The sequence below is a fragment of the Biomphalaria glabrata genome, chromosome 12 (genome assembly GCF_947242115.1).
Source record: "Biomphalaria glabrata chromosome 12, xgBioGlab47.1, whole genome shotgun sequence".
NCBI lineage: Eukaryota > Metazoa > Mollusca > Gastropoda > Planorbidae > Biomphalaria > Biomphalaria glabrata.
Window position 1 is genome coordinate 22544881 of NC_074722.1, and position 16159 is coordinate 22561039.

General features: G+C 40.7%; 1 protein-coding gene across 1 annotated transcript in view; it reads left to right on the forward strand.

Moving 5' to 3' along the window:
• Nucleotides 1-16159, forward strand: part of LOC106068158 (tyramine beta-hydroxylase-like) — a 31215-nt gene that overhangs the window by 6438 nt on the left and 8618 nt on the right. Inside the window, exons 6-9 of the mRNA XM_056005126.1 lie at nucleotides 9271-9437; nucleotides 9738-9814; nucleotides 10051-10217; nucleotides 14265-14364. Of these exons, the coding sequence (XP_055861101.1) occupies nucleotides 9271-9437; nucleotides 9738-9814; nucleotides 10051-10217; nucleotides 14265-14364 (511 nt within the window). The remainder of the gene's footprint in view (nucleotides 1-9270; nucleotides 9438-9737; nucleotides 9815-10050; nucleotides 10218-14264; nucleotides 14365-16159) is intronic.

Below are 16159 nucleotides of genomic sequence, written 5' to 3' on the forward strand. Positions count from 1 at the left end.
TAATATAATTTATATATGCTATAAAGTAAATTCTTATATCGAGTCTCCCAACCCCTATTCTTTAATGCAAAATGCAATCAATAGCAGAAATTATAAAAAGGAGTGAGGATTAATAGTTTTCATTTTACCGCCCTTGCCTTTTCAAGACAGAGTTTGTGTAATTTGACATGAATTTATCATAACTATTTTAAGAAAGACTTTGCTTTGGAAAAGTTATAATTCAAACGAAATTTTTCAATATAACAGTCACGTTTGAGATGAGTTCAAAAGCCAGATAATCTTTTCCTAGTCGACTTTTTCCAACCTTTACTCTATCTCATATTTTTCTTGTTAAATAAATTTAGGACTATAACTCACAATGTATGCTAGAATTTTATTGAATATTATTAATCGAATTTTTTTTTTTCGGCGGAGATCCTCAAAACCTTAATCTAAATATGTGGGGTATCTAATCTTTTCAAAGAACAAATCGGTTTTATTTGCAATGTATTAAGGGACTATAAATTCATATTAGTATATTTTTCTCATTATTCAAAAGGCACTTTATAATAGAATGAATAATGAGTTGTAGGGCACGAGAATGCGTTATTGCAGTGAAGAATGCCAGAAAAAGCTTTTAGCGTCGAGGCTTCGCCCCGAACCTCACTGATGAATAATAAGCTGTAGATATCAGGAGAATGCGTTTCTGCAGTGAGATATGCCCCGAACACCACTAATAAGTAATGAGTTGTAGATGTCAGGAGAAGGCGTTTCAGCCGTGAAAAATGCAAGAAAACGCTTTTAGCGTCGGGGCTTCGCCACGAACCCCACTGATAAATAATGAGCTGTAGATGTCAGAAGAATGCGTTTCTGCAGTGAAAAATGCAAGAAAACGCTTTTGGCGTCGGGGCTTCGCCCCGAACCCCACTGATAAATAATGAGCTGTAGATGTCAGAAAATACCTTTTAGACGTGAAAAATGCAAGAAAACGCTTTTGGCGTCGGGGCTTCGCCACGAACCCCACTGATAAATAATGAGCTGTAGATGTCAGAAGAATGCGTTTCTGCAGAGAAAAATGCAAGAAAACGCTTTTGGGCGTCGGGGCTTCGCCCCGAACCCCACTGAAGAAGCTTACAGCGCGCTCCCAGACCCCCAAGCTTACAAGAGAAAGACTGTTTTTTTTTTCTGTTTTTTTTGCCGAAGATTGAGAAACAGTCTTATTTTATTCTCATATATCGAATATACATATATGCTGTACGCACGTTTATGCATAGGGTTAGGGTTTACTGGGCGTTAGGGTTAGGGTTTGGAAAATAATCGCCCCCCCCCACTCCAAAGTTCTGGATCCGCCAGTGCCTTTTGGATGACATCAAAGGAAGATGCCGCACTAGGTATCAAATATCTCTGGGATCCCAAACTCCTACGGAAACTCTTTCTTGTTTGATTTCTTGTAATGTAAAATGTACAGGCAAGTGACAGGAGTTTTACAAAGTTTACATTAAGTCATTCTGGGTGGATTCTTTTACACTTTTCGTCCCACTTTCTCAAATCAAGATGAAATTTTTGCGCAATTATTCAGTGTCGACGTCAACAGGACAGGCCTTTAACATAGACAAACTAGGCAGCTTCCGATTGCACAGGACTCAAAAGAATTGTTTTAGACAAAAAATTTCGAAACATGGATCAAAACTCAAACCTAGCAGAACTCTCTGGCTCTACGTCTGCTAGCCTCGTTCTCAAACCTAGCAGAACTGTATGGCTCTACGTCTGCTAGCCTCGTTCTCAAACCTAGCAGAACTCTATGGCTCTACGTCTGCTAGCCTCGCTCTCAAACCTAGCAGAACTCTCTGGCTCTACGTTGACTAGCCTAGCAGAACTCTCTGGCTCTACGTCTGCTAGCCTCGCTCTCAAACCTAGCAGAACTCTCTGGCTCTACGTCTGCTAGCCTCGCTCTCAAACCTAGCAGAACTCTCTGGCTCTACGTCTGCTAGCCTCGCTCTCAAACCTAGCAGAACTCTCTGGCTCTACGTCTGCTAGCCTCGCTCTCAAACCTAGCAGAACTCTATGGCTCTACGTCGACTAGCCTAGCTCTAGTTGGATCAAAACTCCAACATAGCAGAACTCTATGGCTCTACGTCGACTAGCCTAGCTCTAGTTGGATCAAAACTCAAACCTAGCAGAACTCTCTGGCTCTACGTCTGCTAGCCTCGCTCTCAAACCTAGCAGAACTCTATGGCTCTACGTCGACTAGCCTAGCTCTAGTTGGATCAAAACTCAAACCTAGCAGAACTCTCTGGCTCTACGTCTGCTAGCCTCGCTCTCAAACCTAGCAGAACTCTATGGCTCTACGTCGACTAGCCTAGCAGAACTCTCTGGCTCTACGTCTGCTAGCCTCGCTCTCAAACCTAGCAGAACTCTCTGGCTCTACGTTGACTAGCCTAGCAGAACTCTCTGGCTCTACGTCTGCTAGCCTCGCTCTCAAACCTAGCAGAACTCTCTGGCTCTACGTCTGCTAGCCTCGCTCTCAAACCTAGCAGAACTCTCTGGCTCTACGTCTGCTAGCCTCGCTCTCAAACCTAGCAGAACTCTCTGGCTCTACGTCTGCTAGCCTCGCTCTCAAACCTAGCAGAACTCTATGGCTCTACGTCGACTAGCCTAGCTCTAGTTGGATCAAAACTCCAACATAGCAGAACTCTATGGCTCTACGTCGACTAGCCTAGCTCTAGTTGGATCAAAACTCAAACCTAGCAGAACTCTCTGGCTCTACGTCTGCTAGCCTCGCTCTCAAACCTAGCAGAACTCTATGGCTCTACGTCGACTAGCCTAGCTCTAGTTGGATCAAAACTCAAACCTAGCAGAACTCTCTGGCTCTACGTCTGCTAGCCTCGCTCTCAAACCTAGCAGAACTCTATGGCTCTACGTCGACTAGCCTAGCTCTAGTTGGATCAAAACTCAAACATAGCAGAACTCTATGGCTCTACGTAGACTAGCCTAGCTCTAGTTGGATCAAAACTCAAACGTAGCAGAACTCTATGGCTCTACGTCGACTAGCCTAGCTCTAGTTGGATCAAAACTCAAACATAGCAGAACTCTATGGCTCTACGTCGACTAGCCTAGCTCTAGTTGGATCAAAACTCAAACATAGCAGAACTCTATGGCTCTACGTCGACTAGCCTAGCTCTAGTTGGATCAAAACTCAAACCTAGCAGAACTCTATGGCTCTACGTCGACTAGCCTAGCTCTAGTTGGATCAAAACTCAAACCTAGCAGAACTCTCTGGCTCTACGTCTGCTAGCCTCGCTCTCAAACCTAGCAGAACTCTATGGCTCTACGTCGACTAGCCTAGCTCTAGTTGGATCAAAACTCAAACCTAGCAGAACTCTATGGCTCTACGTCGACTAGCCTAGCTCTAGTTGGATCAAAACTCAAACCTAGCAGAACTCTATGGCTCTACGTCGACTAGCCTAGCTCTAGTTGGATCAAAACTCAAACCTAGCAGAACTCTCTGGCTCTACGTCGACTAGCCTAGCTCTAGTTGGATCAAAACTCAAACCTAGCAGAACTCTATGGCTCTACGTCGACTAGCCTAGCTCTAGTTGGATCAAAACTCAAACCTCGCAGAACTCTCTGGCTCTACGTCGACTAGCCTAGCCCTCAAACATAGCAGAACTCTCTGGCTCTACGTCGACTAGCCTAGCTCTAGTTGGATCAAAACTCAAACATAGCAGAACTCTATGGCTCTACGTCGACTAGCCTAGCTCTAGTTGGATCAAAACTCAAACCTAGCAGAACTCTATGGCTCTACGTCGACTAGCCTAGCTCTAGTTGGATCAAAACTCAAACCTAGCAGAACTCTATGGCTCTACGTCGACTAGCCTAGCTCTAGTTGAATCAAAACTCAAACCTAGCAGAACTCTATGGCTCTACGTCGACTAGCCTAGCTCTCAAACATAGCAGAACTCTATGGCTCTACGTCGACTAGCCTAGCTCTAGTTGGATCAAAACTCAAACCTAGCAGAACTCTATGGCTCTACGTCGACTAGCCTAGCTCTAGTTGGATCAAAACTCAAACCTAGCAGAACTCTATGGCTCTACGTCGACTAGCCTAGCTCTCAAACATAGCAGAACTCTATGGCTCTACGTCGACTAGCCTAGCTCTAGTTGGATCAAAACTCAAACCTAGCAGAACTCTATGGCTCTACGTCGACTAGCCTAGCTCTAGTTGGATCAAAACTCAAACCTAGCAGAACTCTCTGGCTCTACGTCTGCTAGCCTCGCTCTCAAACCTAGCAGAACTCTATGGCTCTACGTCGACTAGCCTAGCCCTCAAACATAGCAGAACTCTCTGGCTCTACGTCGACTAGCCTAGCTCTAGTTGGATCAAAACTCAAACATAGCAGAACTCTATGGCTCTACGTCGACTAGCCTAGCTCTAGTTGGATCAAAACTCAAACCTAGCAGAACTCTATGGCTCTACGTCGACTAGCCTAGCTCTAGTTGGATCAAAACTCAAACCTAGCAGAACTCTATGGCTCTACGTCGACTAGCCTAGCTCTAGTTGAATCAAAACTCAAACCTAGCAGAACTCTATGGCTCTACGTCGACTAGCCTAGCTCTCAAACATAGCAGAACTCTATGGCTCTACGTCGACTAGCCTAGCTCTAGTTGGATCAAAACTCAAACCTAGCAGAACTCTATGGCTCTACGTCGACTAGCCTAGCTCTAGTTGGATCAAAACTCAAACCTAGCAGAACTCTATGGCTCTACGTCGACTAGCCTAGCTCTCAAACATAGCAGAACTCTATGGCTCTACGTCGACTAGCCTAGCTCTAGTTGGATCAAAACTCAAACCTAGCAGAACTCTATGGCTCTACGTCGACTAGCCTAGCTCTAGTTGGATCAAAACTCAAACCTAGCAGAACTCTATGGCTCTACGTCGACTAGCCTAGCTCTCAAACATAGCAGAACTCTATGGCTCTACGTCGACTAGCCTAGCTCTAGTTGGATCAAAACTCAAACCTAGCAGAACTCTATGGCTCTACGTCGACTAGCCTAGCTCTAGTTGAATCAAAACTCAAACCTAGCAGAACTCTCTGGCTCTACGTCTGCTAGCCTCGCTCTCAAACATAGCAGAACTCTATGGCTCTACGTCGACTAGCCTAGCTCTAGTTGGATCAAAACTCAAACCTAGCAGAACTCTATGGCTCTACGTCGACTAGCCTAGCTCTAATTGGATCAAAACTCAAACCTAGCAGAACTCTATGGCTCTACGTCGACTAGCCTAGCTCTAATTGGATCAAAACTCAAACCTAGCAGAACTCTATGGCTCTACGTCGACTAGCCTAGCTCTAGTTGGATCAAAACTCAAACATAGCAGAACTCTATGGCTCTACGTCGACTAGCCTAGCTCTAGTTGGATCAAAACTCAAACATAGCAGAACTCTATGGCTCTACGTCGACTAGCCTAGCTCTAGTTGGATCAAAACTCAAACATAGCAGAACTCTATGGCTCTACGTCGACTAGCCTAGCTCTCAAACATAGCAGAAATCTATGGCTCTACGTCGACTAGCCTAGCTCTAGTTGGATCAAAACTCAAACATAGCAGAACTCTATGGCTCTACGTCGACTAGCCTAGCTCTAGTTGGATCAAAACTCAAACATAGCAGAACTCTATGGCTCTACGTCTACTAGCCTAGCTCTAGTTGGATCAAAACTCAAACCTAGCAGAACTCTATGGCTCTACGTCGACTAGCCTAGCTCTCAAACATAGCAGAACTCTATGGCTCTACGTCGACTAGCCTAGCTCTCAAACATAGCAGAAATCTATGGCTCTACGTCGACTAGCCTAGCTCTCAAACATAGCAGAACTCTATGGCTCTACGTCTGCTAGCCTCGCTCTCAAACCTAGCAGAACTCTATGGCTCTACGTCGACTAGCCTAGCCCTCAAACATAGCAGAACTCTATGGCTCTTCGTCGACTAGCCTAGCTCTCAAACATAGCAGAACTCTCTGGCTCTACGTCTGCTAGCCTCGCTCTCAAACCTAGCAGAACTCTATGGCTCTACGTAGACTAGCCTAGCTCTAGTTGGATCAAAACTCAAACCTAGCAGAACTCTATGGCTCTACGTCGACTAGCCTAGCTCTAGTTGGATCAAAACTCAAACCTAGCAGAACTCTATGGCTCTACGTCTACTAGCCTAGCTCTAGTTGGATCAAAACTCAAACCTAGCAGAACTCTATGGCTCTACGTCGACTAGCCTAGCTCTCAAACATAGCAGAAATCTATGGCTCTACGTCGACTAGCCTAGCTCTCAAACATAGCAGAACTCTATGGCTCTACGTCTGCTAGCCTCGCTCTCAAACCTAGCAGAACTCTATGGCTCTACGTCGACTAGCCTAGCCCTCAAACATAGCAGAACTCTATGGCTCTTCGTCGACTAGCCTAGCTCTTAAACATAGCAGAACTCTCTGGCTCTACGTCTGCTAGCCTCGCTCTCAAACCTAGCAGAACTCTATGGCTCTACGTAGACTAGCCTAGCTCTAGTTGGATCAAAACTCAAACCTAGCAGAACTCTATGGCTCTACGTCGACTAGCCTAGCTCTAGTTGGATCAAAACTCAAACCTAGCAGAACTCTATGGCTCTACGTCTACTAGCCTAGCTCTAGTTGGATCAAAACTCAAACCTAGCAGAACTCTATGGCTCTACGTCGACTAGCCTAGCTCTAGTTGGATCAAAACTCAAACCTAGCAGAACTCTATGGCTCTACGTCGACTAGCCTAGCTCTAGTTGGATCAAAACTCAAACCTAGCAGAACTCTATGGCTCTACGTCGACTAGCCTAGCTCTAGTTGGATCAAAACTCAAACCTAGCAGAACTCTATGGCTCTACGTCGACTAGCCTAGCTCTAGTTGGATCAAAACTCAAACCTAGCAGAACTCTATGGCTCTACGTCGACTAGCCTAGCTCTAGTTGGATCAAAACTCAAACCTAGCAGAACTCTCTGGCTCTACGTCGACTAGCCTAGCTCTAGTTGGATCAAAACTCAAACCTAGCAGAACTCTATGGCTCTACGTCTACTAGCCTAGCTCTAGTTGGATCAAAACTCAAACCTAGCAGAACTCTATGGCTCTACGTCGACTAGCCTAGCTCTCAAACATAGCAGAAATCTATGGCTCTACGTCGACTAGCCTAGCTCTCAAACATAGCAGAACTCTATGGCTCTACGTCTGCTAGCCTCGCTCTCAAACCTAGCAGAACTCTATGGCTCTTCGTCGACTAGCCTAGCTCTCAAACATAGCAGAACTCTCTGGCTCTACGTCTGCTAGCCTCGCTCTCAAACCTAGCAGAACTCTATGGCTCTACGTAGACTAGCCTAGCTCTAGTTGGATCAAAACTCAAACCTAGCAGAACTCTATGGCTCTACGTCGACTAGCCTAGCTCTAGTTGGATCAAAACTCAAACCTAGCAGAACTCTATGGCTCTACGTCTACTAGCCTAGCTCTAGTTGGATCAAAACTCAAACCTAGCAGAACTCTATGGCTCTACGTCGACTAGCCTAGCTCTAGTTGGATCAAAACTCAAACCTAGCAGAACTCTATGGCTCTACGTCGACTAGCCTAGCTCTAGTTGGATCAAAACTCAAACCTAGCAGAACTCTATGGCTCTACGTCGACTAGCCTAGCTCTAGTTGGATCAAAACTCAAACCTAGCAGAACTCTCTGGCTCTACGTCGACTAGCCTAGCTCTAGTTGGATCAAAACTCAAACCTAGCAGAACTCTATGGCTCTACGTCTACTAGCCTAGCTCTAGTTGGATCAAAACTCAAACCTAGCAGAACTCTATGGCTCTACGTCGACTAGCCTAGCTCTCAAACATAGCAGAACTCTATGGCTCTACGTCGACTAGCCTAGCTCTCAAACATAGCAGAACTCTATGGCTCTACGTCTGCTAGCCTCGCTCTCAAACCTAGCAGAACTCTATGGCTCTACGTCTACTAGCCTAGCTCTAGTTGGATCAAAACTCAAACCTAGCAGAACTCTATGGCTCTACGTCGACTAGCCTAGCTCTCAAACCTAGCAGAACTCTATGGCTCTACGTCGACTAGCCTAGCTCTAGTTGGATCAAAACTCAAACCTAGCAGAACTCTATGGCTCTACGTCGACTAGCCTAGCTCTCAAACCTAGCAGAACTCTATGGCTCTACGTCGACTAGCCTAGCTCTAGTTGGATCAAAACTCAAACCTAGCAGAACTCTATGGCTCTACGTCGACTAGCCTAGCTCTCAAACATAGCAGAACTCTATGGCTCTACGTCGACTAGCCTAGCTCTAGTTGGATCAAAACTCAAACCTAGCAGAACTCTATGGCTCTACGTCGACTAGCCTAGCTCTCAAACATAGCAGAACTCTATGGCTCTATGTCGACTAGCCTAGCTCTCAAACATAGCAGAACTCTATGGCTCTACGTCGACTAGCCTAGCTCTAATTCTTTACTGTGTTTCAATGTTTGCGAAAGTTTAGATCAACTTGTTAGACCAAAGAAGATCAAAGATGCTTGAGCTCCATCATGAACATACGGTGGCAAGACCGCACTACAAACAAACTTTAAAGATCAGTTAGGCGCCAACTTGCCTTAGCTGACATAGAAGAGAGCACCTGGTTGCATGCGGTCTCAGAATGAGACAGCTGGAGGTCACTCACAAGGGCCGCAGGATACACATTTGAGACCTAAAACAAATCCGCAGACGAGGACAGACGCAGACGGCGAATAGAAAATCTTAATCGACCACTGGCGGACAATGGTTATGCTTGCTCGATTACAACAAAATATGTAGGTCACAGCTGGGGCTGCGTAGCACGGTAAATACTGAATTTCAAATTAATCTTTGGACTCGATGACAAATCTTATTATTAATGTCGAAATGTCATTCTAGCTCAATGACAATAATCGATTTTAGTTACAACATCTTAAACGTATTTGTTGATTTGGTTATAGATGCAGGACAGTTTCTAATTCATTGTGTAGAGTTCGGTCTTAAGTTTTGTTTTTCTATTTCAATTAGCGCTACCCTAGTTACTTCGTCTACGGCCTCCAATAACATTAGGCTGGCTCTGACAACAACAAATGAATCAATAAAAAAATTATCCAAAATCAGTTAATCAATTAGTGATAATTAATTAATTTTGTTTTCAAACAGAACGATGCTCTCCCTTCACTCTTTGTTTTTAATAATTGCATTTTTTAAAAGTTCTTACAGCAACATGTTTTCAACACATCTCCATGTTCCCCAGATGACAGCGTGTCTGTCAACCAGCAACCATTCATCTGTGGTGCTCATCCCTCACCAAGTTGTACTACCGAGTTGAGTGTTTGGTCTGTTGGTTTGACTGGAGACTGTTATCACGCAATGACTGGAATCACCATAGGGAACAAAGGATTTAAAACTTTCGCCATTTCGGTAAGCTGCTGGAGAGTTTATAGAATGATATGAATATAGGAGTCTAATGCTATACGTTAAGTTAGATTTGGTCTCAATTCAATACAAACTTTAACAAGGCTACAAGCTCTAGGCACAAGTTTCCTTACGAGTACCACAGTAAAATATTTCGAATTTAAGGTTTTAGAATGATATATATAAACTTTCAGAAAAAAAATCAATCAGGCATGTTAAAAATATTTCTAATACGTTTAACTCTTAAGTCTTTGTGGTACTATGACTAAAGGCATTGTAGTTTACTCGAGATTATATTTCTTGCAGGTCCATTGGAATAATCCTGATATCAGATCTGACTGGATCGATAGTTCTGGAATGATGGCATACTTTACTAACAAAAAGTAGAACCTATTTTTATGACTAATTAAACGTTATAGCTCTAATGATCTAATTGCATTAGAAAATGTTCACTACTATACAAGCAATGCTAACACATACATAATGTTAATGGTTATTTTTCTTTCAACATATTTGTAAATATGTCCATAATTTTAAACCATCTAATGGTCGCGAGCTTATCAAACAGCAACCGTTTAAACAAGAACACTATTCCTTTTTTTTTTCTTTCGCACTATAGGAGACCTTATGAGGCTGGCACCTACTCTGTTGGACCCTGGCAATTTGTATTGCCCCCTAGGCAACCTTCAGTTAGCATTACATCAACTTGCCCATCGCAATGTACGAGAACAATAATCAAGAACTATATGAATGTAACATCAGCATGGAATCATATGCACCTGGCAGGTATTGGTTAAAATGTTTCATTCAAATGATCTATGTAATAAGTTAGACCCATTACAATTCGCTTACCAAAAGGGTAAAGGTGTAGACGATGCCATCCTAAATATTTTAAACTGTGTCTACAAACATCTAGACTTACCGAACACTTATGTAAGATTGTTCTTTATTGATTTCTCATCAGCTTTTAACACTATACAACTTCATTTACTCATTGAAAAGATGAAAGCGTTGCATCCCATACATAATACTATGGGCTAATGAATTTTTGACCCAGAGAGCTCAGAGGGTTAGGGTAAACAATGTTATATCTAATGAACGCATAGTTAACACAGGGGCGCCCCAGGGGGCTGTGACATCGCCATTGTGGTTCATTTTGTACACCAATGATTTTCAATCCGATAGTTCTTGTTGCTCCTTCACAAAATTCGCTGACGATGCGGCTCTTCTTGCCCTGCTCTCAAAGAGCTCAGACGTAAATGAGTATTTCAAAGAAATAGAACACATTGAAAAATACTGTAAAGATAATTTTTTATTATTAAATGTAAAAAAAAACAAAGAAATGATAATCGATTTTCGTAGGGACAAGAAGGAAAATGATATTGTTTCTGTAGCTGGAGAGACTATTGAAATTGTGCAAACCTTTAAATACCTGGGTACTATCCTAGACAATAAACTAAATTTTACTGCAAATACTGATTATATCAGCAAAAAAGGGCAGCAAAGATTACGACTACTAAGAAAACTGTCCTCGTTTAATGTTAGCGAAAAGGCCTTGGCTATGTTTTATCACGCTCACATCTGCAATATTTTAAGTTTCAATATCATTGCCTGGTATGGCAATCTGAGCATTAAAAATAAAAATAAACTTTATAGAATCCTAAATGCTGCTCGCAAAATCATTGGCAAAAAACAAACCCCATTTGGGCAGTTGTTTGAGACAAACATCTCTAAGAAAGCTAACAAGATCCTCGAAATAAAGAATCACCCTTTGTGTCAGGATTTTGTGATTTTACCATCACAAAAGAGATACAAGACACCGATAGCAAAGACAAACAGACACAAACACTCTTTTGTTCCCCTAGCAATCAAATCATTAAATAAGAACAATCTGGTATAAACTTTGTCACATGTAAATTATGAGTGAGTCTGGAGTTCTGATGCAAGGGCTACTTTTTTTTTTCCTGAAAGCGAAAAATCTAATTTTTAAAATCAGTTATGCAAGCAGTTTTTTAAAGAGAAAAAGCTAATTAGTATGCATTATAAGTTAGACCTAACTTAAAACGAATAGTAATCTTATAAACTTTATTTTCTAGAACTTTTTTTTGCGGATTTTTTTTTTTTTCAACTTCGGAATCCTTGGGCGCCTTTGAGTCTACCCAGCTCTAATGGGTACCTGACATTAGTTGGGGAAAAGTAAAGGCGGTTGGTCGTTGTGCTGGCTACATGACACCCTCGTTAACCGTAGGCCACAAAAAACAGATGAACTTTACATCATCTGCCCTATAGACCACAAGGTCTGAATAGGGGAACTAGTTAGGCCAGGTTCACATCTAACTTTGCATTCACTTGCACCTATCCTTTGATCTGCTGCACCGTTGGGGCACTACACAAGATCTGTCAACCTTCTTTCTCCATTCTTATCTCTCATTTGTCTCTGATATAATTTCATTTGGATGTTCTTTCTGAAAATATTGAAGCCTGCCTGGGAGGACCACTTCGAGGGTCGATTCTAAGTTTGTTTTCCCACACAAACTGTCTTTGTAACCTTGTTAAATTCTGTCTTTGTACTTGAAGATTTTGGTTCAGTGTTTTATGTATAATTTCTACTTTACTTTTGAGTCTTCTGTCCTGAAGGCTTTCTAAATTTAGTGATTTTACTAAAGGTGTTACTCTAGTCAAATGTGAATATTCGTTTGTTATGAATCTCAATGCTCTATTTTGTGTCTGTTCCAGTTTCTTAATGTTTTCTTGAGTTGAGGGGTCCCAAACGGAGGATGCATATTCTATTATTGGCCTAACCAAGGTTAAATAACAATTTAGTTTTATGTTCTTATTTGATTTATAGAAATTTCTTTTAATAAATCCTAATGCTTTGTTTGATTTTTTAATAGTTTCATCAATATGTGGATTCCATGAAAGTTTTTCATGTATTATAACACCTAGGTATTTTGCATTTTTAGTCTGTGTTACTGGTTTGCCATGAATAAGATAAGTGGAATTAATTTGTTTTAGTTTTTTTGTTACTCTTAACAACTGACATTTTTCTGGGTGGAAAGGCATGCTCCAATTTGATTCCCATTTCTGTAATTAATCTAATTCTCTTTGTGAAATATCTGTCTTGTGTTGTTTTTATTGTTCTATATATTATGCAATCGTCTGCAAATAATCTGACTTTTGTTCCTGAAGTAATGCAATTTGGTAAATCACTTATGTAAGTTAAAAATAGTAGTGGACCCAAGACTGTTCATTGAGGTACACCTGAGTTTACTGTTATCGGTGTTGATTTAGAGCCATTTATTATTACAGTTTGTTCTCTCCCTATCAGAAAATCTTTAATCCACTGATGCAGTGGACCATTAATGCCGAAATATTTTAATTTTTTAAGCAAACTATGGTGGTGAACTTTGTCAAAAGCCTTAGAAAAATCTAGTAAGATAGCATCTATTTCTTCACTATTATCTAAACCTTTTGAAAAATCATCAATTAGTCCTATTAGTTTTGTTTCACATGATCTATATTTTCTAAAGGCATGTTGGTATGGTGTGAGGACATTATGTTTGTCTAAGTGGTTTATGATGTTGCTACAGATTATGTGTTCTAGGATTTTACATGTGATACTGGTAAGTGATACTGGTCTGTAGTTTCCTGGGTCAGATTTTTCTCCTTTTTTAAATAGGGGGGGGGGGGGTGACATTAGCTTCTTTCCAGTCCTTTGGTATTCTGCCCTGGTTCAGCGAAGCCTGAAAGAGTATTTTGAACACTGGGGCTAGCTCATTGCTTAGTTCTTTGAGTAATCTAGCTGGAATACCATCAGGTCCAGACGCTTTATTTGGTTTGGTGTTGGCTAATAGTTTTTGGATTCCATTTTCTTGTACTACTATATCTTCTATGTTGTCTACTTGGTTCAAATTCAGTAATATGTCTTTGTCTCCTGGGGCTGAGAATGCTGATGCAAAGTATTTGTTTAGGATGTTTGCTTTAGTTTCATTATCATTATGTATTATGTTATGTTCATCTTTTAATGGCGCTATGCCTGTTGTTTCCATTTTCTTAGACTTAATTATGACCATAGGTTTTTGTTGTTATCTTTAGATATTACATTGTTTATGTATTCACTCTGCAGCTGTCTGCTTACTTTTTGGGTTAAGTGTTTAATTTTTATATACTTTTGTAAACTCTTTCTGCCTTAGTTTCTTTAAATTTTCTATATAGGTTTTCCTTCTGTTTATAAAGTTTCTTTAGTCTATTATTAAACCAGCATTTATTTATTTTGTTTCGTTTACATTTAGTTGGTATATGATTTTCTATAATGCTTTTAAGATGGTTTTTAATGAAATTCCAGAGGTCATCGACTGGTTGGTTAATGTCTTTTTCTAATAAGAATGTTTGTTGAAAGTTTAATGCAGCTTGGTGTAGTTGTGTTAGGTTACATTTATTCCAGTATAACATTTCTCTTTTGGGTTTTGTATTGTCTACTGCTTTTATCTGACTGTGTATTTTTATGATCTCATGGTCTATATCGTAGTACAACTTAAATGGCCCATTGGTCACTAGCCAGCCTCGGAAAAAGTTGAAATTTATATGACATGCCCTTAACAGAGACATTCTTATTTACATATTGTCATAGTTACTTAAGTTGATCTTTGAAGAAGAGACTTTATCATTTGGTTTGTTATTACCAGCCACAAGTGTTTAACAAACTATAGAGCTATAAATGAACTCGTTGATTGATCTCTGTATATCATTACATATGGTAATTATCATATGCTCAATACAATAGATATAGTTTACTTCATTTTTTGTTGGAATTGATTGAAAATATTTTGTTAGGGAAGCAAATGTCCATCGCAATAGTGAGAAATAAAACGGAAGTGTTGTATTTGACCAATGAGATGACCTATAATTATGACAGCCCAGAACTTAAGCTTTAGTGAGTAACTTTCATTTATTTTTTTCTTTCTTTATTTAAAACGTTTCTAAAATGATATCAAAATAAACATTTTCTCATCAAAATATGAATTAGAATCATGAATCTATGAAAACAAAAACAGTAGAGTACTAAAGAGAGACATTAAATAAATTAGTTTTTCATTGACTTAAAACTTGGCAACATGAGAATTACGTACCTCATGTTCATTTCCGAAACGTGAAATATCAGTGTCTATCTATCTGTGTGTGTGTGTGTGAGTGAAGGTGGTTTCCGTCGTCATTAAGTTATTAAGTATCAAAAGACAAACCAAAAGACAAACCAGCATTTCACTATTGAAATAGTTCTGTTTTATTTACAGTAACGAATTTGTCCGATAAAAGTTTTATTTAGACATTCATCTCTGTAAAATGTATTTTGAGCTCCAGAGATTAGAAAGAAAAGAAACTCCCACTAGCCACATTACTTATTGAGTTTCTTATAACAAGTATATGTTTTAGATGAAACTCAGCAGTTTAAGTCCAGAGACAAACAAGATTTTGACTTAGTTTTACCCTTTATAGTGTTACAGTGACTATCAATGACCTATTTGTAATCTTGTATAACTACAAACTATTTATAGTGCTAATTTTAGGCGAAATAGACAAAGTCTCTCTTGAGATCAAACCATGACATAAAGTAGGATGTAATGACAAACAGATATGAACACAATTTGTTTGTGAGACCTCAAGAAATTTGGTTCAAGAAAAGTTCCAAAATGTTGACCAAACAACAACGCGTCACTACCCTATGTGCACTTTGTGTGGCAGCTTTTTTTCAAGAATAGTGTTATAAACCTGGGGGTGACACAGATGGGGGTAGCCAGGCCAGCACTAGGCGAGCCGAGACGGTCAACTGCAATGACTGGCGAAGTGTCAAGAAACATCTAAAGTGAATACTACTCTAGCCAGCCATGTGATCAACCAGAATGGTCGAGGGACGTTCCGTCGGAATCTAGAAGACCATTAATAAAGAACGGAGGTGTCAAGTAAAAACTATTCACTACAGCAAGGTTCACTACAGCAAGGTTCACTACAGCAAGGTTCACTACAGCAAGGTTCACTACAGACGACGTGGTTCAGCGGTGTGGTTCTGTACGGCGCAGAACGACCGTTCGGTGAGGAGTACTGTCAAGTACAGTCAAGACACCTCACAAGTACGAGACGGCGTCTTGATCTTTATCTGCGATTGAGTCAGACACAACGAGCCCAGTGTGTGAAGTTAGCCCTGAACTGTTGAACCCAATTCAAGCCCGGAACAAGGTGGAGAGTCCAGTTGATACGGCGGTACGGTTGCTAACGGATAAATATTTGTACAGTCTGTGTTACGTGCCAATTATACAGTATTGGTTGTGATTTATTGGACATTGAACTGTTACGTTACTTTGGAGCCCTGAGTTGTCAAGTTCTTTGAGTTGGTAGTGTCGAGTGAAGCAGTTTGCAGAGAGCCTGAATAGTGCGAATTTTTACAATATTTCCTTTTAAATCATTGAACACGTTTAAAATGTAATTAAACTTTTTCAGAAGATTTGTTACCTTGAAAAAAAAAACATACAATGCACATGCTAGATTAAATGGTTATAATTTCTGTTGGCATACCAACCGCGCACAAAACATTCCCGTTAGATCTCCAGGGCATAATTACATCTGTTGGATGCTCGTTTGTTTGTTGTTTTAGATTTTCCTTCAGATTTAAATATAATTTCGTTCCAAACCATCCCTCCCGTTGGGGATGGCATCCGGCAGGGTATGAACCCAGG